This window comes from Bombina bombina, chromosome 6 (assembly GCF_027579735.1).
Source record: "Bombina bombina isolate aBomBom1 chromosome 6, aBomBom1.pri, whole genome shotgun sequence".
Lineage (NCBI taxonomy): Eukaryota > Metazoa > Chordata > Amphibia > Anura > Bombinatoridae > Bombina > Bombina bombina.
In genome coordinates, this window is record NC_069504.1 from 561,603,273 (window position 1) to 561,627,251 (window position 23,979).

The window sequence follows — 23,979 nt, forward strand, 5'->3', positions numbered from 1 at the left end:
AACATTTTCACCACCTACATAAAACTATTAACCCCTAATCTGCTTCTCCCTATATTGCCGCCACCTAAATACACTTATTACCCCCTAATCTGCCGTCCTTAACATCGCCGCCACCTACATTAGTTATTAACCCCTAATCTGCTGCCCCCAATGTCGCCGCCACTATACTAAAGTTATTAACCCCTAAACCTCTGGCCTTTAACATCACTAACACTAAGTAAATATATTAACCTCTAAACCTAACCCTAACGTAACCCTAAGCATAACCCTAACACCCCCTAACTTAAATATAATTAAAATCAATCTAAATAAAACTTTCAATTATTAACTAATTAATTCATATTTAAAATTAAATACATACTTACCTGTGAAATAAAAGTTAGCTACAATATAACTAATAGTTCTGTTGTAGCTAGCTTATGTTTTATTTTTTATTTCACAGGTAAGTTTGTATTTATTTTACCTAGGTAGACTAGTTAGTAAATAGTTCTTAACTATTTAATAACTACCTAGCTAAAAAAAATGCAAAGTTACCTGTAAAATAAAACCTAACCTACCTTACACTAAAAGCTAACATTACAATAAAATAAATTAAATTAACCCCTTAATGACCGCAGCACTTTTCCATTTTCTGTCCGTTTGGGACCAAGGCTATTTTTACATTTTTGTGGTGTTTGTGTTTAGCTGTAATTTTCCTCTTGCTCATTTATTGTACCCACACATATTATATACCGTTTTTCTCGCCATTAAATGGACTTTCCAAAGATACCATTATTTTCATCATATCTTATAATTTATTATAATTTTTTTTATAAAATATGAGAAAAAAATAGAAAAAAAACACTTTTTCTAACTTTGACCCCCAAAATCTGTTACACATCTACAACCACAAAAAAACACCCATGCTAAATATTTTCTAAATTTTGTCCTGAGTTTAGAAATACCCAATGTTTACATGTTCTTTGCTTTTTTTTGCAAGTTATAGGGCCATAAATACAAGTAGCACTTTGCTATTTCCAAACCATTTTATTCAAGACTAGCGCTAGTTACATTGGGACACTGATATCTTTCAGGAATCCCTGAATATCCCTTGACATGTATATATATTTTTTTAGAAGACATCCCAAAGTATTGATCTAGGCCAATTTTGGTATATTTCATGCCACCATTTCACCGCCAAATGCGATCAAATACAAAAAGTCGTTCACTTTTTCACAAACTTTCGGTTTCTCACTGAAATTATTTACAAACAGCTTGTGCAATTATGGCATAAATGGTTGTAAATTTTTCTCTGGGATCCCCTTTGTTCAGAAATAGCAGACATATATGGCTTTGGCATTGCTTTTTGGTAATTAGAAGGCCGCTAAATGCCGCTGCGCACCACACGTGTATTATGCCCAGTAGTGCAGGGGTTAATTAGGGAGCTTGTAGGGAGCTTATAGGGTTAATTTTAGCTTTAGTGTAGTGTAGCAGACAACCCAAAGTATTGATCAAGGCCCATTTTGGTATATTGCATGCCACCATTTTACCGCTAAATGCGATCAAATTAAAAAAAACGTTGAATTTTTCACAATTTTAGGTTTCTCACTGAAATTATTTACAAATAGCTTGTGCAATTATGGCACAAATGGTTGTAAATTCTTCTCTGGGATCCCCTTTGTTCAGAAATAGCAGACATATATGACTTTGGCGTTGCTTTCTGGTAATTAGAAGGCCGCTAAATGCTGCTGCGCATCACACGTGTATTATGGCTAGCAGTGAAGGGGTTAATTAGGTAGTTTGTAGGGAGCTTGCAGGGTTAATTTTAGCTTTAGTGTAGAGATCAGCCTCCCACCTGACACATCAGACCCCCTGATCCCTCCCAAACAGCTCCCTTCCCTCCCCCACCCCACAATTGTCTCCGCCATCTTAAGTACTGGCAGAAAGTCTGCCAGTACTAAATTAAAAGGTTTTTTTATTTTTATTTTTATTTTTTTAAAGCATATTTACATATGCTGGGGGTGTAGCATCCCCCCTTAGCCCCCAACCTCCCTGATCCCCCCAAACAGCTCTCTAATCCTCCCCATCTGCCTTATTGGGGGCCATCTTGGGTACTGGCAGCTGTCTGCCAGTACCCATTTTGCAAAATAAAACGTTTTTTTTTTGTTTTTATTTTTAGTTTCTGTAGTGTAGCTTCCCCCCCCCCCACAGACCAACCCCCACCACCTGCCTGATCTTTTTACTGCCAACTTTATTTCCCCTTTTTAGTAAATTTTAATGGTACTTTTTCTGTAGTGCAGCGGTTCCCACCCGCTCCCTCCCGTGCACGCGCCCGCCCCCACCCCCCGTGCACGCGCGCGCGCCCGTGCGCGCCCCCCGGGCATTCCCGCCCCCGATCCCGCCCCCCTCAGCATCATCCGGGGCCATCGATGGCCGCCACCCGCCTCCCACACCGGCTCCTATCCACCCTCAAACGTAGCCGTTAATGTCCGGTGCAGAGAGGGCCACAGAGTGGCTCTCTCTGCATCGGATGGCTACAAATGGTTATTGCAGGATGCCTCGATATCGAGGCATCACTGCAATAACCGGAAAGCAGCTGGAAGCGAGCAGGATCGCTTCCAGCTGCTTTCCACACCGAGGACGTGCAGGGTACGTCCTCAGGCATTAACTGCCTTTTTTTTGAGGACGTACCCTGCACGTCCTCGGTCGTTAAGGGGTTAATCAAATACAATTATCTAAATTACAAACAAAATAAACACTAAATTACACAAAATAAAAAAGCAAATTATCAAAAATAAAAACGAATTAGGGGGGGTGGAGCCAACAACGCACAGGAGAAGTCGCAAGTTCTCAGAGCTCCGGAACATCTCTAGCCTATAGAGACATAAAACTAGATTTTAATCAACTCATAGCTTGTATCATAACTAGATTACCTATCTAAAGCCTCATAGGTTATCTGGAAGTTACTCGCCTAGGCTATTTGTGTGCTAATCGTAGTAGGGGATCTACTCAGAAATCTCTAAGGCGGCCATTTTATCTCCCTCGTGGGAGCACAGAAGCTAAGGCAGATGCCCGCTGGATACTTGCTGAGGTTGAAAGACTCCTAACCTGCCACCAGAGAAAACTTCTTACAGTTTTGCATGGTACCGCTGATCTGGGAGAAAGCTGCGGGCTAGCGACAGGGAGGCTTCAAGACTCAGCTGTAGTGAATATCTCTGACGGGGTTGCCTTGGGGCCCCGGCATTTCCCGTGCACTTCTAGCTCTACAACAGCTGAGACGGAGACTTTTTGTGAGGCTGAGGGGATTACCTCTGAGGATACAATATCTGTCGCGATCCCCAGAGTTCGCACAGGAGTGGACTCCGCACATGCAGATCAGATGGGAAACAAGGCAGGCCATAAATCTCGGAAAACTACAGAGTGTTTGGATATTACGAACACTGGCTGTTATCTGGTTGTCCTCAGTCTTTCTCTAACGTATCTACAAGTTCGGATGGCATTGCAACATCTTTCCCCTATACAGAGATATTGCTACTTACCTTGTCTCTCCTGGCATACCATCCCTGAGGGACATATTGCAAAGACATACCACAAGCTTGAAGCCCAGGTGGAGAAGAGGGGCATAGGATACAGCGGACATGTTATCTTCTATGCCGATTGATTTGTCAATAGCATGGCGGATACTAAGTGACAGCTTTACATAGACCACCTATAACCATTTGTGAGACTGCTTGGTTGGGGAAAATATTGGGTTAATTTTTATGTCTGGGTTAGATGTTAATAACAGGCATCTACAGTATTTTATAGCCAGTTCTTGGACTGGATGTTTGTCTGAAAAAAGTACACTCTGGTGGTAACTTCTTTGACCTTGTGGTTTAGTTAAATCTTTTACGGGCAGGTTTGCTTATTTATGGTCCCTTACTTATGACATTTCAACTGAGTTGCATAAGCCATGTTTTAGCAAATGATCTTAAATTTAAGGTTCCATGTTGCCAGACAGTTCAGTATCTAATCAACCCCTTTATATTGCCTTTCTAGTAACCCATATGCGTATAAGTGTAATATTGTAGCTTGCTTTATTATTGCGCCATGATAGAACAAACCATCTCCCTTACCTGCCACATTTGCATAATCACCTCCCCGCCCCCCATATAATGTGCCTTCCAGTGGTGAAGGACTACTTAAGTGGTTTACCTCTCTTATACCGCAACCGTAAAAATATACTTATTTTGTTACCAACCTGTTGAGCTATTCTAAAAACAGGTTGTTGTGTTCAGTGTACATTTGATGTTTATATTGTTATATTTCCCTATACAACTCTTACACAAATAATTGGGTCCATGCAGTCTTTAATGCTCTTTAAGGGAAATATCTTGAAGAAAAAAAAATGAGAAAACATGAGCGCTAGATTGGACTGCTTATATGTATGTTTATTTTTGATACATGCTGCAAATAATTGGTGTGTTATGTGTTATAACTTGATGATAATTGCTTGTTTGCCTCTCTGAGAACCTCAATAAAGATTATTAAAAAAAAAAAAAAAAAAAAAAACGAATTACTCCTAATCTAATAGCCCTATCAAAATAAAAAAGCACCCCCCCCCCAAAAAAAAAAAAACCCTAGCCTACACTAAACTGCCAATGATCCTTAAAAGGGCCTTTTGCGGGGCATTGCCCCAAAGAAATCAGCTCTTTTACCTGTAAAACAAAATACAAACAACCCCCCAACAGTAAAACCCACCACCCACACAACCAAACCCCCCCCAATAAAAATCTATCTAAATAAACCTAAGCTAACCATTGCCCTGAAAAGGGCAATTGGATGGGCATTGCCCTTAAAAGGGCATTTAACTCTTTTACTACCCAAACCCTAAGCTAAAAATAAAACCCACCCAATACACCCTTAAAAAAACCTAACACTAACCCCCGATGATCCACTTACAGCTTTTAAAGACCGGACATCCATCCTCATCCAGGCGGCAGAAGTCTTCATCCAAGCGGGCCGAAATCCTCATGGAAGCTGGCAGAGGTCTTCATCCAGACGGCATCTTCATCCATCCGGCGTGGAGCGGGTCCATCTGCAAGACATCCGTCTCGAAGCATCCTATTCTTCCGATGGTCAACGTAGAATGAAGTTTCCCTATAAGGTACGTCATCCAAGATGGCGTCCCTCACATTCCGATTGTCAATAGGAATTATAAGGGGAAAAAATCCTATTGGCTGTTGCAATCAGCCAATAGGATTGAGCTTTCATCCTATTGGCTGATCCAATCAGCCAATAGAATGCGAGCTCAATCCTGTTGGCTGATAGAATTCTATCAGTCAATCGAAATGTAAGGGACGCCATCTTGGATGACGTAACTTAAAGGGAAACTTCATTCTACGTTGACCATCGGAAGAAGAGGATGCTCTGCGCCGGATGTCTGGAAGATGGACCCGCTCCGCGCCAGATGGATGAAGATAGAAGATGTCGTCTGGATGAAGACTTCTGCCGGCTTCGATGAGGACTTCGGCCCACTTGGATGAAGACTTCTGCCGCCTGGATGAGAATGGATGTCCAGTCTTTAAAAGCTGTAAGTGGATCGTCGGGGGGTTAGTGTTAGGTTTTTTCAAGGGTTTATTGGGTGGGTTTTATTTTTAGCTTAGGGTTTGGGCAATGTAAAAGAGCTAAATGCCCTTTTAAGGGCAATGCCCATCCAAATGCCCTTTTCGGGGGAATGATTAGCTTAGATTTATTTAGATAGGTTTTTATTTGGGGGAGTTTGGGGGGTGGGTGGTGGGTTTTACTGTTGGGGGGTTGATTGTATTTTTTTTTTACAGGTAAAAGAGCTGATTTCTTTGGGGCAATGCCCCGCAAAAGGACCTTTTAAGGGCCATTGGCAGTTTAGTGTAGGCTAGGTTTTTTTTTATTTTGGGAGGCTATTAGATTAAGAGTAATTCGTTTTTATTTTTGATAATTTCGTTTTTTATTTTGTGTAATTTAGTGTTTATTTTGTTTGCAATTTAGATAATTGTATTTGATTAATTTAATTTATTTCATTTTATTTTAATGTTAGGTTTTAGTGTGAGGCAGGTTAGGTTTTATTTTACAGGTAACTGTATTTATTTCTCTTGTTAAGTGTATCCAGTCCACGGATCATCCATTACTTGTGGGATATTCTCCTTCCCAACAGGAAGTTGCAAGAGGATCACCCACAGCAGAGCTGCTATATAGCTCCTCCCCTCACTGCCATACCCAGTCATTCTCTTGCAACTCTCAACTAAGATGGAGGTCGTAAGAGGACTGTGGTGTTTTATACTTAGTTTATTTCTTCAATCAAAAGTTTGATATTTTTAAATGGTACCGGAGTGTACTGTTTATCTCAGGCAGTATTTAGAAGAAGAATCTGCCTGCGTGTTCTATGATCTTAGCAGAAGTAACTAAGATCCTTTGCTGTTCTCACATATTCTGAGGAGTGAGGTAACTTCAGAGGGGGAATAGCGTGCAGGTTTTCCTGTAATAAGGTATGTGCAGTTAAAATATTTTTCTAGGGATGGAATTTGCTACAAAATGCTGCTGATACCGAAGTAATGTAAGTAAAGCCTTAAATGCAGTGATAGCGACTGGTATCAGGCTTATTAATAGAGATACATACTCTTATAAAAGTGTATTTTAAAACGTTTGCTGGCATGTTTAATCGTTTTTTTACATATGTTTGGTGATAAAACTTATTGGGGCCTAGTTTTTTTCCACATGGCTGGCTTGAATTTTGCCTAGAAACAGTTCCCTGAGGCTTCCCACTGTTGTAATATGAGTGGGAGGGGCCTATTTTAGCGTTTTTTTGCACAGCAAAAATTACAGACACAGACATCCAGCTTCTTCCTGCATGATCCAGGACTTCTCTGAATGGCTCAAAAGGCTTCAAAAGTCGTATTGAGGGAGGTAAAAAGCCACAGTAGAGCTGTGGCAGTTGTTGTGACTGTTTAAAAAACGTTTTTGTCATTTGTTATTCCGTTTTTGGTATTAAGGGGTTAATCATCCATTTGCAAGTGGGTGCAATGCTCTGCTAACTTATTACATACACTGTAAAAATTTTGTTAGTGTAACTGCATTTTATCACTGTTATTTCAAAATTTGGGAAAATTTGTGTTTCTTAAAGGCGCAGTAACGTTTTTTTATATTGCTTGTAAACTTGTTTTAAAGTGTTTTCCAAGCTTGCTAGTCTCATTGCTAGTCTGTTTAAACATTTCTGACACAGAGGAACCTACTTGTTCATTATGTTTGAAAGCCATGGTGGAGCCCCATAGGAGAATGTGTACTAAATGTATTGATTTCACCTTAAACAGTAAAGATCAGTCTTTATCTATAAAAGAATTATCACCAGAGGGTTCTGTCGAGGGGGAAGTTATGCCGACTAACTCTCCCCACGTGTCAGACCCTTCGCCTCCCGCTCAGGGGACGCACGCTAATATGGCGCCAATTACATCAGGGACGCCCATAGCGATTACCTTGCAGGACATGGCTGCAATCATGAATAATACCCTGTCAGAGGTATTATCTAGATTGCCTGAATTAAGAGGCAAGCGCAATAGCTCTGGGGTTAGGAGAGATACAGAGCGCGCAAATGCTGTTAGAGCCATGTCTGATACTGCGTCACAGTATGCAGAACATGAGGACGGAGAGCTTCAGTCTGTGGGTGACATCTCTGACTCGGGGAAACCTGATTCAGAGATTTCTAATTTTAAATTTAAGCTTGAGAACCTCCGTGTACTGCTTGGGGAGGTATTAGCTGCTCTGAATGACTGTAACACAGTTGCAATTCCAGAGAAATTGTGTAGGCTGGATAGATACTATGCGGTGCCGGTGTGTACTGACGTTTTTCCTATACCTAAAAGGCTTACAGAAATTATTAGCAAGGAGTGGGATAGACCCGGTGTGCCCTTTTCCCCACCTCCTATATTTAGAAAAATGTTTCCAATAGACGCCACTACACGGGACTTATGGCAGACGGTCCCTAAGGTGGAGGGAGCAGTTTCTACTTTAGCAAAGCGTACCACTATCCCGGTTGAGGACAGTTGTGCTTTTTCAGATCCAATGGATAAAAAATTGGAGGGTTACCTTAAGAAAATGTTTATTCATCAAGGTTTTATTTTACAGCCCCTTGCATGCATTGCGCCTGTCACTGCTGCGGCGGCATTCTGGTTTGAGGCCCTGGAAGAGGCCATCCAGACAGCTCCATTGAATGAAATTATTGACAAGCTTAGAACACTTAAGCTAGCTAACTCATTTGTTTCTGATGCCATTGTTCATTTGACTAAACTAACGGCTAAGAATTCCGGATTCGCCATCCAGGCGTGTAGGGCGCTATGGCTTAAATCCTGGTCAGCTGACGTGACTTCAAAGTCTAAATTACTCAACATTCCTTTCAAGGGGCAGACCTTATTCGGGCCTGGCTTGAAGGAAATTATTGCTGACATTACTGGAGGTAAGGGTCATACCCTTCCTCAGGACAGGGCCAAATCAAAGGCCAAACAGTCTAATTTTCGTGCCTTTCGAAATTTCAAGGCAGGAGCAGCATCAACTTCCTCCGCTTCAAAACAAGAGGGAACTGTTGCTCATTCCAGACAGGCCTGGAAACCTAACCAGTCCTGGAACAAGGGCAAGCAGGCCAGAAAGCCTGCTGCTGCCCCCAAGACAGCATGAAGGAACGGCCCCCTATCCGTAAACGGATCTAGTGGGGGGCAGACTTTCTCTCTTCGCCCAGGCGTGGGCAAGAGATGTTCAGGATCCCTGGGCGTTGGAGATCATATCTCAGGGATATCTTCTGGACTTCAAAGCTTCTCCTCCACAAGGGAGATTTCATCTTTCAAGGTTATCAGCAAACCATATAAAGAAAGAGGCATTCCTAAGCTGTGTGCAAGACCTCCTAGTAATGGGAGTGATCCATCCAGTTCCCCGGACGGAACAAGGACAGGGATTTTATTCAAATCTGTTTGTGGTTCCCAAGAAAGAGGGAACCTTCAGACCAATCTTGGATCTAAAGATCTTAAACAAATTCCTCAGAGTTCCATCATTCAAAAGGGAAACTATTCGGACCATCCTACCCATGATCCAAGAGGGTCAGTACGTGACCACAGTGGACTTAAAGGATGCCTACCTTCACATACCGATTCACAAAGATCATCATCGCGCCTAAGGTTTGCCTTTCTAGACAAGCATTACCAATTTGTAGCTCTTCCCTTCGGGTTGGCCACTGCCCCGAGAATTTTTACAAAGGTTCTGGGCTCACTTCTGGCGGTTCTAAGACCGCGAGGCATAGCGGTGGCTCCGTATCTAGACGACATCCTGATACAGGCGTCAAGCTTTCAAATTTCCAAGTCTCATACAGAGATAGTTCTGGCATTTCTGAGGTCGCATGGGTGGAAAGTGAACGTGGAAAAGAGTTCTCTATCACCACTCACAAGAGTCTCCTTCCTAGGGACTCTTATAGATTCTGTAGAAATGAAAATTTACCTGACGGAGTCCAGGTTATCAAAACTTCTAAATGCTTGCCGTGTCCTTCATTCCATTCCACGCCCGTCAGTGGCTCAGTGCATGGAAGTAATTGGCTTAATGGTAGCGGCAGTGGACATAGTGCCATTTGCGCGCCTGCATCTCAGACCGCTGCAATTATGCATGCTAAGTCAGTGGAATGGGGATTACTCAGATTTGTCCCCTTAATCTGGATCAAGAGACCAGAGATTCTCTTCTCTGGTGGCTTTCACGGGTCCATCTGTCCAAGGGTATGACCTTTCGCAGGCCAGATTGGACGATTGTAACAACAGATGCCAGCCTTCTAGGTTGGGGCGCAGTCTGGAACTCCCTGAAGGCTCAGGAATCGTGGACTCAGGAGGAGAAACTCCTCCCAATAAATATTCTGGAGTTAAGAGCAATATTCAATGCTCTTCTAGCTTGGCCTCAGTTAGCAACACTGAGGTTCATCAGATTTCAGTCGGACAACATCATGACTGTGGCTTACATCAACCATCAAGGGGGAACCAGGAGTTCCCTAGCGAAGTTAGAAGTCTCAAAGATAATTCGCTGGGCAGAGTCTCACTCTTGCCACCTGTCAGCGATCCACATCCCAGGCGTAGAGAACTGGGAGGCGGATTTTCTAAGTCGTCAGACTTTTCATCCGGGGGAGTGGGAACTCCATCCGGAGGTGTTTGCTCAACTGGTCCATCTTTGGGGCAAACTAGAACTGGATCTCATGGCGTCTCGCCAGAACGCCAAGCTTCCTTGTTACGGATCCAGGTCCAGGGACCCGGGAGCAACGCTGATAGATGCTCTAGCAGCTCCTTGGTTCTTCAACCTGGCCTATGTGTTTCCACCGTTTCCTCTGCTCCCTCGACTGATTGCCAAAATCAAACAGGAGAGAGCATCGGTGATTCTGATAGCGCCTGCGTGGCCACGCAGGACCTGGTATGCAGACCTAGTGGACATGCCATCTCTTCCACCATGGACTCTGCCTCTGAGGCAGGACCTTCTAATACAAGGTCCTTTCAATCATCCAAATCTAATTTCTCTGAGACTGACTGCATGGAGATTGAACGCTTGATTCTATCAAGGCGTGGCTTCTCCGAGTCAGTCATTGATACCTTAATACAGGCTCGGAAGCCTGTCACTAGGAAAATCTACCATAAGATATGGCTTAAATATCTTTATTGGTGTGAATCCAAGAGTTACTCATGGAGTAAGGTTAGGATTCCTAGGATATTGTCCTTTCTCCAAGAGGGTTTGGACAAAGGCTTATCAGCTAGTTCTTTAAAAGGACAGATCTCTGCTCTATCTATTCTTTTGCACAAGCGTCTGGCAGAAGTTCCAGACGTCCAGGCATTTTGTCAGGCTTTGGTTAGGATTAAGCCTGTGTTTAAAACTGTTGCTCCCCCGTGGAGCTTAAACTTGGTTCTTAAAGTTCTTCAGGGAGTTCCGTTTGAACCCCTTCATTCCATTGATATTAAACTTTTATCTTGGAAAGTTCTGTTTTTGATGGCTATTTCCTCGGCTTGAAGAGTCTCTGAGTTATCTGCCTTACATTTTGATTCTCCTTATCTGATTTTTCATTCAGACAAGGTAGTTCTGCGTACCAAACCTGGGTTTTTACCTAAGGTGGTTTCTAACAGGAATATCAATCAAGAGATTGTTGTTCCATCATTGTGTCCTAATCTTTCTTCAAAGAAGGAACGTCTTTTGCATAATCTGGACGTAGTCCGTGCCTTGAAGTTTTACTTACAGGCTACTAAAGATTTTTGTCAAACATTTGCACTGTTTGTCGTTTACTCTGGACAGAGGGTTGGCTTCGGAGCATAATACGCTTAGCCTATGAGACTGCTGGACAGCAGCTCCCTGAAAGTATTACAGCTCATTCTACTAGAGCTGTGGCTTCCACCTGGGCCTTTAAAAATGAGGCCTCTGTTGAACAGATTTGCAAGGCTGCGACTTGGTCTTCGCTTCACACCTTTTCAAAATTTTACAAATTTGACACTTTTGCTTCTTCGGAGGCTGTTTTTGGGAGAAAGGTTCTACAGGCAGTGGTTCCTTCCGTTTAAGTTCCTGCCTTGTCCCTCCCATCATCCGTGTACTTTAGCTTTGGTATTGGTATCCCACAAGTAATGGATGATCCGTGGACTGGATACACTTAACAAGAGAAAACATAATTTATGCTTACCTGATAAATTTATTTCTCTTGTAGTGTATCCAGTCCATGGCCCGCCCTGTCCTTTTAAGGCAGGTCTAAATTTTAATTAAACTACAGTCACCACTGCACCCTATGGTTTCTCCTTTCTCGTCTTGTTTCGGTCGAATGACTGGATATGGCAGTGAGGGGAGGAGCTATATAGCAGCTCTGCTGTGGGTGATCCTCTTGCAACTTCCTGTTGGGAAGGAGAATATCCCACAAGTAATGGATCATCCGTGGACTGGATACACTACAAGAGAAATAAATTTATCAGGTAAGCATAAATTATGTTTTTAACTAGGTAGTTAGCAAATAGTTAATAACTATTTACTAACTAGTCTACCTAGTTAAAATAAATACAAACTTACTTGTGAAATAAAAAAAAACTTATGATAGCTACAATATTATAACTATTAGTTATTCTGTAGCTAGCTTAGGTTTTATTTAATAGGTAAGTATTTATTTTTAAATAGGAATTATTTAGGTAATAGTTGTAAATTTTATTTAGATTGATTTTAATTATATTTAATTCAGGGGGTGTTAGGGTTACGTTAGGGTTAGGTTTAGGGGTTAATAGATTTATGTAGTGATGTGGGAGGCTAGAGGTTTGTGGGTTAATAGTTTATTATAGTATATTTCGTTGTGTGGAGCTTGCAGTTTAGTGGTTAATAAGTTTATTATAACGGCAGTGTGGGCGGACGGCAGATTAGGAGTTAATGTTTAGTGTTTGTGAAGCGGGAGGGCGGCGGTTTAGGGGTTAATAATTTTATTATAGTGACAACGATGTCGGGAAGCGGCGGAATAGGGGTTAATATTTTTTTAAAGTGGCGGCAATATCGGGAGCAGCAGATTAGGGGTTAATACATTTATTATAGTGTATGCGATGCGAGAGGGCCTCAGTTTAGGGGTGTTAGTGCACTTTGTGACAGTTTAGTTATGAGTTTTATGTTACAGCTTTGTAGCATAAAACTCATAACTACTGACTTTAGATGGCGATACGTATCTTGTCATTTTAGGCTGTACCTTTCACTTTTTGGCCTCACCGCAAAACTCGTAATACCGACGCTTTTGGAGTCCCATTGAAAAAGGACTTTTCTTAAAGTGCGGTACTGAAGTTGCGTTACGGCCAAAAAGGTGTGCGGTACACCTATTCTGACAAGACTTGTAATAGCGGCGTTAGGGAAAAAGCATCGTTATGAAGCATAACGATGCTTTTTCACTCATAACGCAAAACTTGTAATCTAGTTGAATGTTAAGTGTAGGAGCAGGGGACATGCTGCTTAGAAGCCTGTATCTCACCGTTGGAAAGGTAATCACCTAACCTTTCCAACAGTGTAAGTCTTGGGGATCTGGGGGGAAAAAAAAAGTTAAAACATTTTCTTTCAAAACATAAAAAAAAAAACTTAGCACCCAGGTGGGAAAGTGCTTTGCATTTAAAGGGTTAAATACCTAAATGAATGCAGAGATCTGCTAAATAATTAAGCAAAATATATTTTTACTCCAATAAATATTTGAAAAGTGAAATAAATAACTAAGTTTATCTGGTATAAAGAAGACTACATTCCAATGGAAACTCCGGAAGGAACAGTTTCAGTTGTGAAAAGAATTCAGAGGGAATCGTGGTCCAAAACAACATTACCACAGATAGGGAATTGATTTCCCCTCCATGTGAATGAAATACCTCACATCAATGAGGTGTTAAAAGGTGAGCAAGTTTCTTGTTCAATCGTGAATATACTGTGTAATATTGTAAATACTACACCAAAAGTATAAAAGTTTTCCTCTGTTTCTTCTGTTTTCTCTTACAATGAGTGCTGGCCCATCAACCCTCCATGTTCGTGTATGTGTGTATATATACATCTTTATAATTACATCTTTATAAGATCCTCTCCTGATAAATTCTGTCCAGAACTTGTGCGAGCAACACAAAGTGTGTGTGGGGAGTGTACATAAGAATGAATGACTATGGAACAGCAATGGAGGATCTCTGCACCTGGTGCAATAACAGGCTAACTTGGTGTTTAGGTCGGAAGTCATGGGATTTATATTCATTGAGAAACAGAAAGAGAAGCAGTCTTTCAGGAATGAACAGTAGCTCAGTGTCTAGTTCTATAGCCCGGTTACCACCTAGCTTAGCTTCTTTTTGCCCAATTGTGCTTTTTGTGCCATAGTCTGGGCTTGCCGTTTCCCTTGTTCAGAGGAGAATTGCCTGGTATTTGGGGGCTGGACTGACCTTTTTAGGCAGGATCAGACTGATATACTTCAGGAAAGTTTTCCTGTGTGAAAAGTACAATTGGGCAAAAAGAAGCTTCTCCCAGGTGGTATTAATGTTTCTTATGGAGGGTGCTACTCTTCGACAAGAAAAGGGAGTTTTAAGTAGTCCTTTCAGTCTCTTGTGTGAAGGCTTGGGCGAAAGTGAGAGTCCGGAGATGCAGTGGGAGCTTCCCCTGCGACACCATCCCGACTCGTATTCACAGCTCCCTTTCAGCACCTGTCCTCTCTCAAGTCCATGGCGGAGGCGATTCTACTATTCATCACACTTGAAGGGCCGCGTTCCTGTTTCACGGCATGGATTCCGGTAAGATCGTTTCATTTACCTTCTCTGATTGCACTGTAAAGCATTTGTTAGGTAAAATTCAGGGTCTCAATGGGACTCCTTTAGTATCTTGGAATCGAGGGTTAATATCTCATGAGGGGGATTATTGAACAGGGTTTTTTTTTTAATCATGTTTTTATTATGTGATTTAACCTGCTTATGTGTAGTGTTTTTCTGGCTTGTGGCTTGGAACATATAGGCTTTCAAAGTGATGCAACCTTACGGTTGGGCGCACTTTTTATTTTGAACTGTACGGTTCACCTGGTGACCGGGCATTTTACGTCTGTGTCTCCCATTTCCGCATTCCTGTCTGTGTGGCGTCTGAGTAATAGTCTGCTGCGGTCTGGTTATCAGGAGGTGGTGAATGCCCCAGTCATTGGGGGGTGTCTGGTGCCATTTTTATTTTGGCTTTATAGTCCACTTTAAGTATCCAACTATGGAGGATACTGATGTTGAATCGGGTCAACTTTCTGAGTCAGACTCCTCGTCCTGTGATGAGTGTGAATCGTATCCTTGGACACAGGTCCATCAGTTATGTTCCTCAGGCCGTTCTAGAGCTCCTTGTTCCTCGAGCTCGGAGATTCAATAGACTGCTCAGCCTTCCGCCTCAGGGGGCCCTCTCCTCCAGGAGGCGAGTTCCCTACCGCTCCCTTCTAATACTAGACATGCGGGTAACCCAAGTTATGTCTTTCCCTCCTCGGATGGGAGTATGTTCCCCCCGGAGGTGGTGGCGCATTTTTGTTTCTACCGCCTTTTGATGCTGGCTCAACTGCAGAGTCTGGATGTTTGTTTGTGATTGTGCTCATGCACGATTATGTCGGGTGTCTCGGACCTGAGATGACATATGCAGCTCCCTGAGGGAGTAACCTTTCCAGAGTGCTGTGTTTTTCGTTACAGGCGGGCTCGCCTTAGTGTCTTCCTCAGATACGTTTTTGGGTTTACTGGGGGACCCCCTACCATTATGGATTACGGGACTTGGTAGCTTTTTCTTCGAATGACACAACCTGGTTAGACATGGGGAGGATGGTATAATCTCCTCTGCATCTTGTTATCAAGATATCCTTCCCAGTTTTGTAGAACAGGTTTTCCATTAGGCGGGTCTGTTCATTTTATGGGCGTTAACCTTTGGGTTGCCGGTTGTTTTAATTTTGTCCGATAGTATGATTTTTGGTTTTCCTTATAATAGTTCCTGTGGGAACTTTTTTTTCTGGGATCGATGCTTTTGGTTTTGCTTCTATTGAAGTTGTTTGGAACACATTAGTTTGATGTTAATCTGTTAAATATTTTCTGCCTCTCTCTGAGAGTAGAATAGTCTGTTTGGCAGTGGTAACCCTGTTGCGGTCTGGCCCTGCTTGGATTCAGTTCTGCTGTCATGTAACTTTTCAGACACGTGAAGACTATCGGCCTAGCTGGTCTGGTAGGGGTGCCTATTTCTCACAATAATGTTTGTGTTATGTTGCTTCTAGTTAAGCATTTACCAGGACTCTCGGGTCCGAGTGGTTCTTGGGAGTGTTTTGGTTTTTTTATAACTATCTCTCGGGGGACCGGTCAGCGAAAATGCTGCTTCTCTCTCCATGCCCGCTTTTTGGGGAGCTGGAGTATTCCTTCCACGTGGTGCGAAGGATAGAGGCCCTAGCGCCTTTTGGTCCGCCTGTCAGGGTCGGTTTTAGCCTTTTGGAGGCTTTGGAATTTGTCCTTTTAGAACTTGTTCCTTTGGGGGTCTCTGGTTTTGCAACTTACTGGACTATCTGTTTCTCCTTGGGGACGGGTCACCTTCGGGGATCTGGTTTCCCTTCGGGAGTTATTTTGTTTGTCTTAAGGTGATCTGACAGTGTAGTCTGGCAATATATAGATCCTAATGACCTTTCTCATGTGGTTTAGGGATTGCTGCTTAAGTGGCACCCACAACCACATTTTTCTGCCCTATGGTTTATCCTGAGGGGTATAGAGTCCTGCAGTGTTCTGTGGGTAGCTTGACCTCACTGTCCACTTGTTTCTGGGGTTTGTGATTAGCTGGAAGGCTAGATCAGAATGCTATCCTCTGAAGGTGCTTGGCATCGTGGTAACCTGATGAGTTACAGTTTCGATCCACGGTGAGGTGTTTTCAGCCTTCCCTCCCTCGGGTAGTTTTACGAGGTAGCGCTTGATCCCTGATTAGCCGTGCTGGTCAAACACATTCGTGTTCATGTCGCTTGGTTGACTAATTATCGAGCGTCTTTATACGTCCTTGAGTCCTTGCTACTTTTAGAGCATTGTTCTTCTGTGTGGGGGTCTCTTCCCTTTTGGATTGGGACTTGTAGAGCTCTTGCTCTTGTTATCCGGCTTCGTCTGGATGTTCCCTGGGAGGTCTATCGGTCTCTTGGACTAGGGATTCCTGTTCCTGCATGATGGTTTAGTTAAACCTTTTTAAGGCACAGGGGACTTATCCTGATCTTCCGGTTGTCAAAGAGTTGCTCTTGGCTCCTTCTTTTGGATCCCTCCGGGGGATGTTACTGGATGTAAGATCCTAAGTCGGACCTGGGAGTTCAGCGTTCTGGGGTCCTCGGTCTTCGCCCTTGTTCTGGCTTTTTCTTTGGGCCAGCTTTTCTTGGAGCCGGGTAGCTGTGGTTCCCTGGGGTCAGCCGCCTTTTGTCCCTTGTCAGTGGCAGTTCCGGCTTCTCGGGGGACGGTTGCAAGGGCAAGGTTTTTATTTCCACGCCTGATAGGCGCGCTGACTCAATGGGGTTTTCACTGAGGGACTCTTCTGTGATACAGTGGAGTGACCTTGTTTTCTCCTGGTTTCTTTCTTGACATTCCTGTTCCTTGGGCAGTTGTCTCTCGATGCTCTCGTTTCTGGGGGTTCCCTATGTCTTTCTCTCCTCTCTTCGGAGGTGTAGTTTCTTTGTGGGAGCTCTCCGGTGGGTGGGTGGGAGATTGAAGCAGTTTTTTTTCTTCGGTTCAGACAATAGTCAACTTCTGTTGTTCTTTCCTAACTGGGCTCTTGGCAGACGTTGAGACTTTAGCTGGTTGGCTCACGAGTTTTCTTTGGATCTCGTGCCTTCTTGAGTATCTCTAGATGGAGTAGCTGTGTCTACTCTTTCGCTTTCGTGGGTCGGTCCTCGGTTACCTTGTTTCCCTGCTCAGATCTGCCATTGCTTGGGCTGGTCCAGCTGGGGGTACGATCTGAGATCGGTTGTTCGTTTGCAGGTCTTTGGGCCAATGGACTTTTGGTTAGTCCGGCATCTTAGTTTGCCTGGTGGGTGCCCTCTGTCTGGGAGGGTAGACAGTTTGGTATTTGCCTTGTTGGCAGTTTTCCTTGCGGATGTCTCGGAATTGTACCAAGAACAGTGAGTTTCTAGACTCAGGCATTTTTTTACTGGGTTCCTACTGTATCTTCATTACTCAGTTTTTTCTGAGTTCCGATATCAAGGACTTGGTTTTCAGCTGTTATTTTTTATGCTTCTGTACGATCCTTGGGCTCTTATTGTCTACAGGAGATGGTTCTTTTAGAGGATCTTCATACCTTTTGGGTATACTGTTGGCTTCCCTTATCCTTTTCTTTTTGGGGGATTTGGGTATTTTTTACTAGTTCAGGGAGTGTGGGACTGCCTATGGGTTCTTTTGGTGGAGCGTTGGTTCAGTGAGTCTGCTTGGGATCTCTGGTTGGACTTTTGGACTTTCTATGAGTCTGTGTCCTCGGGGGGCCTTTTTCACTCTTAATTTTCTGCCTTGCTCTGAAGAAGCGGGGTTTGGAATGGTTTGTGTTTTTCTGGCTTGATACCCTCAGAATGGGCCACCTATTGTACCCTACTGTTTTGGCACTCCGTGTCCTCTATAACTTGGGAATTGTTTTCCCAAAAGTAATGAATGCAGCTGTGGACTCTTTCCATTTAAGAAGAAAAACATAAATTATGCTTACCTGATCATTTTCTTTTCTTCTGATGGAAAGAGTCCACAGCTCCCCACCCGTAATTTTATGTGGGGCGTCTTTATTTTATTCTTCTGGCACCTTTCACCCTGATATTTCTTCTACTGTTTCTTGTTCCTTGGCAGAATGACTGGGGGGATGAGGAAACTGGGAGGAGTATTTAAGCCTTTGGCTGGGGTGTCTTTGCCTCCTCCTGGTGGCCAGGTTCTTATTTCCCAAAAGTAATGAATGCAGCTGTGGACTCTTTCCATCAGAAGAAAAGAAAATTATTAGGTAAGCATAATTTTTATTTTTTAATGTACTCTGAAACTTAAATATATTTATTTAAAGGTCAGGCCATGAAACCTAATACATATGAATAAGCAACCTCTAATCCTAGTATAAATGCAGCAGCAGCAGCTTAGGTTACATCTAAATACAAATAAACTTTAATGTTAATTTGGAAGTAGAATAACAGTCCAAATATTAAATATTATTTTATATCTGGGAGATTTACCGATTTATTGTTAATGTTGCCAAGTGATCCCACTCCATTTTTGTATACATAAATAATAATGACAATTCTCATACATCATTGTTATATATATTGGAGTAGTCAAAATATTGCAGTAAGTAGCGATACCTTTTTATTGTACTATATTATAGCTGGGTGGGGATATAATATATATATATATATATATATATATATATATATATATATATATATATATATATATATATATATATATATATATATATATATACATACATACATACATACATACACAGACAGATACTACTTTATGAAATTGTATACGGAAATGTGACATTTTGAACTTGTATCAATGCATTTTATTTATAGAGACATTAAAGTATGTTTTTAAATTATATGCATATATGTAGCATTTTTAATTAAAGTTTTATGGATGCTTTTATTTTGTGTTTAATATCCACTTTATAAGATCATTGTGTTATTTAAGGGCAATTATAGTGTTAAAATGACATGCGTTAATGAGGGCCTGACAAACCCAGGTGCCAGGAGCAACTGAAACCTTAAAATTAGATTTTGGGTTTGAGTCATAAGATACCCATGCCACTCACTTCACCTCGCCAGGCTGGTACCAGCCACACCTAAAATTTAGCTGGATTCTTTCTAGGCCTATGTTGTGTGTCTATATAATACAAATTTGTCCAAAAGTTTCTGGCTCTTAGATTTTAAATAAACTTTTTGAGATTTACTTTAATCCGTTAAACCATTTCATTTTAACAAAAGGGACGCTGTATTGCTGTGTTTAACCCAACAAAGGTTTAGCACTATAGTTGTCCATTAAAGGGACAGTCTAGTCAAAAATAAACTTTCATAATTCAGATAGGGCATGTAATTTTAAACAACTCTCTAGTATACTTTTATCATCAAATTTACTTTGTTCTCTTCATATTCTTAGTTGAAAGCTAGACCTAGAAGGCTCATATGTTAATGTCTTAGCCCTTGAAGGCCACCTGTTATCTGAATGCATTTTGGAATTATTTTCACAACTAGAGGGCGTTAGTTCATGTGTGCCATATTGATAACATATTGCTCACGACCGTGGAGTTACCTAAGAGTCAGCACTGATTGGCTAAAATGCAAGTCTGTCAAAAGAACTGAAATAAGGGTGCAGTCTACAGAGGCTTAGATACAAGGTAATCACAGAGGTAATAAGTGTATTAATATAACTGTGTTAGTTATGCAAAACTGGGAAAGGGGTAATAAAAGTATTATCTATCTTTTTAAATAATAAAAATTGTGGTGGAGACTGTCCTTTTAAGTATGAGTAGGAAAATCTGGCATTTTGGTAAATGCTGACCTTGTGAGCAAGAAAGTAGCTTCTTGATTACAACTCATAGTTTTCACCAACTAACCCTGACGTAGTATAATTCATGAAAAACCTTTTAATCATCCTCAATACTAATGTTACTGATAATGAAGTATCTGATGTGCACTTCATAGTGCTTGTTTTCTGCTCATGTAATATAATCATAAATCATCCATTAAATGTGTGACCTCTAATCAATCTATAGTGAGACGTTGGTGTTGGGAACGTCCACACTGTATATAATGATGATGATTATGTGTTTCCTTTAAGCAAATATGTTGTTTAACAGAGATAATGTTAACAGTTTAATTGATTACAATCATTATCCCCATTTGGTTTATATTCTGTTATATTCCTGATATGGGTGTACAGTTTTTGATGTTCTGGCATGTTGTCAACACATATTCTAATAATGCTTTTTCTATCATTTTAGGAGGATATCAAGAATGGAGGGGGAGCAGTGGTGAGTTATTCTTCTAATCTTATGTTCTCTTAATAGTGGATTATCTTTTTGAAGTGTTAGATTTGTGTCACTGCTGTTAAGTGTTTAGAATAGACTATGTTTTGGACCGTCACTCTGAAATCTGATTCAGCAAATGGGATATACTATGATTATGTGACAATTTGTGGCACTTTATAGGACTTAAAATATCTTGTTTACATTATTTGGTCATAGTTCCTGGCCTTCTAACAAATAGAATCATTGATAATTCTCTGTGTGGACACAGGCATGTGCATACCCCCCAACTGTCCCGATTTTCACGGGATAGTCCCGATTTTAGGGGTCTGTCCCCATGTCCCGGGTTGCTAGACATCTGTCCCGATTTGCCCCATGCATTAATAATTTTTTTAATTCTATTGGGCCCATACTCGGAAGCAGCTGACTTTGCTCTCACAGGGTTAGATATTCCTGTGGAAAAGGAATGGTGTGTGGGTTAAGCAGGAGTAAGAAGGCTGTATACACTCTGACCACGGGTAATGGTGACCTCTCTTACCTACCTCTGGTAGTGATGATGGTCTAACCCCTGATGATAATACTAGCATGCCTTCAGTTTTATACAATGAGCAGTGCTAATACCAGGGTAACGAACAGTGGCAGCAGCAGACTGCCAGCTAATGTGCTTGCCAACCCCTTGACCACATACAATGAATTACAGATACCCATATATGATGTAGTGTTTGTGTCTATCTGTATCCATAACTGTGTGTGTGTATCTGTATGTATAAGTTTATGCTATGTAGTGTGTGTGTGTGTGTGTGTGTCTGCATGTATAAATGTAAGCTATGTAGTGTGTGTATGTGTATCTGCATGTATACGTGTGTATCTGCATGTATACTTGTGTATCTGCATGTATAAGTGTATGCTATGTAGTGTGTGTGTGTCTGCAAGTATAAGTGTATACTATGTAGTGTCTGTGTATCTGCATGTATAAGTGTATGCTATGTAATGTGTGTGTGTTATCTGCATGTATACGTGTGTATCTGCATGTATACGTGTGTATCTGCATGTATACTTGTGTATCTGCATGTATAAGTGTATGCTATGTAGTGTGTGTGTGTCTGCAAGTATAAGTGTATACTATGTAGTGTCTGTGTATCTGCCTGTATAAGTGTATACTATGTAGTGTCTGTATCTGCCTGTATAAGTGTATGCTATATAATGTGTGTGTATCTGCATGTGTAAGTGTATGCTATGTAGTGTGTGTATCTGCATGTATAAGTGTATGCTATATAGTGTGTGTATCTTCATGTGTAAGTGTATGCTATGTAGTGTGCTACTGTGCATTTTTGCTGACTTTAAAGGTCAGAATCTAGAATATTAATGCGGAATGCAGAGAGCAGTTTTAAAGAAATATTAAATGTCCAATTAAGATAAAAATATTTAGCAATGTCTCTGCAAAGGTTAATTAAATACATAGCTCACATAGCCATACCAGTGGTTTGAGCTTGTGTTTGATTTGCTGCCTAAGTGCATTAAAATATGACTTTATTTAGAATTTTATTTAAATTACTTTGGTCTTATGATTTTTTAAGCCCCGCCCCCACATTTAAAAATTTTTGCCGCGTGGGGGTGTCCCTCTTTTGAATTTTGAAATGTTGGGAGGTATGCATGTGTATATATTTAATTATGATTGTCAGTTAAATTATGATTAAAATTAGTGTCCTTCATGAGATAAAAGGGTTGTTAAAGGGTTATAAAATAAACATTAATTCAATTTCAAATTAAAGAATAATGTGTTGGCAGTTTCAGAACGTGAATGGCTTTAATCAATACAGGTACAAAAACCCTTTAACCTAACTGCTTAGGACCAGAAAAGGTTTGGATTTCCGAATAGTTTGGGCTTTGGAATATTTGCATCTGTAAAATGGGACAGCTGTATCATACATATTTTTTACTTTAGTGTCCCTTTTATTAGCGCCAAAAATATATATAAAAACAGCATTTCCAGTCAATTAGGATGCCCAGAAAACTGCTATGGTTAAAAAAAATATATGTTCCCGCATTCCAAGAAATCAGGGTGTAACATTGAGTAGTCTAGCAATCCTTACTGCCCATCAAACCTTTAACTGCACCATAGTCATACACTCACACACATATGTATCTCCCTCTCTCTTGCTTTGTGTAATTTTTCAAGCAAGTTGGAGAAGTACTAACCTTGTATTGACTGCCTGAAGTCAATCATTAAATTTTCCTTTGCTGTCCAAAACACAGATGCCATAACCTTGCCAGCACTTGTCTGGTTGCAAGATTACCAAGGGGAGGGGGTGGTGCTATGGTTCTTCTCATGCTTGGATTCTTCTTTTTCTCTTGTAAGGTGTATCCAGTCCACTGATCATCCATTACTTGTGGGATATTCTCCTTCCCAACAGGAAGTTGCAAGAGGACACCCACAGCAGAGCTGCTATATAGCTCCTCCCCTAACTGCCATACCCAGTCATTCTCTTGCAACTCTCAACAAAGATGGAGGTAGTAAGAAGAGAGTGGTAAAATATAGTTAGTTTTTTCTTCAATCAAAAGTTTGTTATTTTCAAATAGTACCGGAGTTGTACTATTTTATCTCAGGCAGTATTTAGAAGAAGAATCTGCCTGCGTTTTCTATGATCTTAGCAGCTTGTAACTAAGATCCACTGCTGTTCTCACATATGTCTGAGGAGTGAGGTAACTTCAGAGGGAGAATGGCATGCAGGTTATCCTGCTATTGAGGTATGTGCAGTTTTAAGTTTTTCTAGGGACTAGAAAATGCTGCTGGTACCTGATTAATGTAAGTTAACAGTGATTTAATAGCGACTAGTATCAGGCTTACTACCAGAGATATATACTCTAATAATATGGCAATATAAAACGTTTGCTGGCATGTTTAATCGTTTTTATATATGCTTTGGTGATGAAACTTATTGGGGCCTAGTTTTTTCCACATGGCTGGCTTGATTTTTGCCTGGAAACAGTTTCCTGAGGCTTTCCACTGTTGTAGTATGAGTGGGAGGGGCCTATTTTAGCGCTTTTTTGCGCAGTAAAAATTACAGACAGAGACATTCAGCTTCCCTCAGCAGTCCCCTGCATGCTATAGGACATCTCTGAAGGGCTCTAAAGGCTTCAAAAGTCGTTTATTGAGGAAGGTAGGGCCACAGCTGAGCTGTGGCAGTTGTTGTGACTGTTTAAAAAACGTTTATTTCGAGTTTTTTTATCCATTTTTTGCACTAAGGGGTTAATCATCCATTTGCAAGTGGGTGCAATGCTCTGCTAACCTATTACATACACTGTAAAAAATTTCGTTTGAATTACTGCCTTTTTTCACTGTTTTTCAAATTTTGACAAAATTTGTTTCTCTTAAAGGCACAGTACTGTTTTTTATATTTGCTTGTTAACGTGATTTAAAGTGTTTTCCAAGCTTGCTAGTCTCATTGCTAGTCTGTATAAACATGTCTGACATAGAGGAAACTCCTTGTTCATTATGTTTAAAAGCCA

General features: G+C 41.3%; 1 protein-coding gene across 4 annotated transcripts in view; it reads left to right on the forward strand.

Moving 5' to 3' along the window:
- Window positions 1-23,979, forward strand: part of TCF12 (transcription factor 12) — a 954,287-nt gene that overhangs the window by 630,058 nt on the left and 300,250 nt on the right. For all 4 annotated transcript variants that reach the window (XM_053717513.1, XM_053717514.1, XM_053717515.1 and 1 more), the window contains one exon: window positions 20,446-20,475. In XM_053717513.1, coding sequence (XP_053573488.1) covers window positions 20,446-20,475 — 30 coding nt within the window. The remainder of the gene's footprint in view (window positions 1-20,445; window positions 20,476-23,979) is intronic.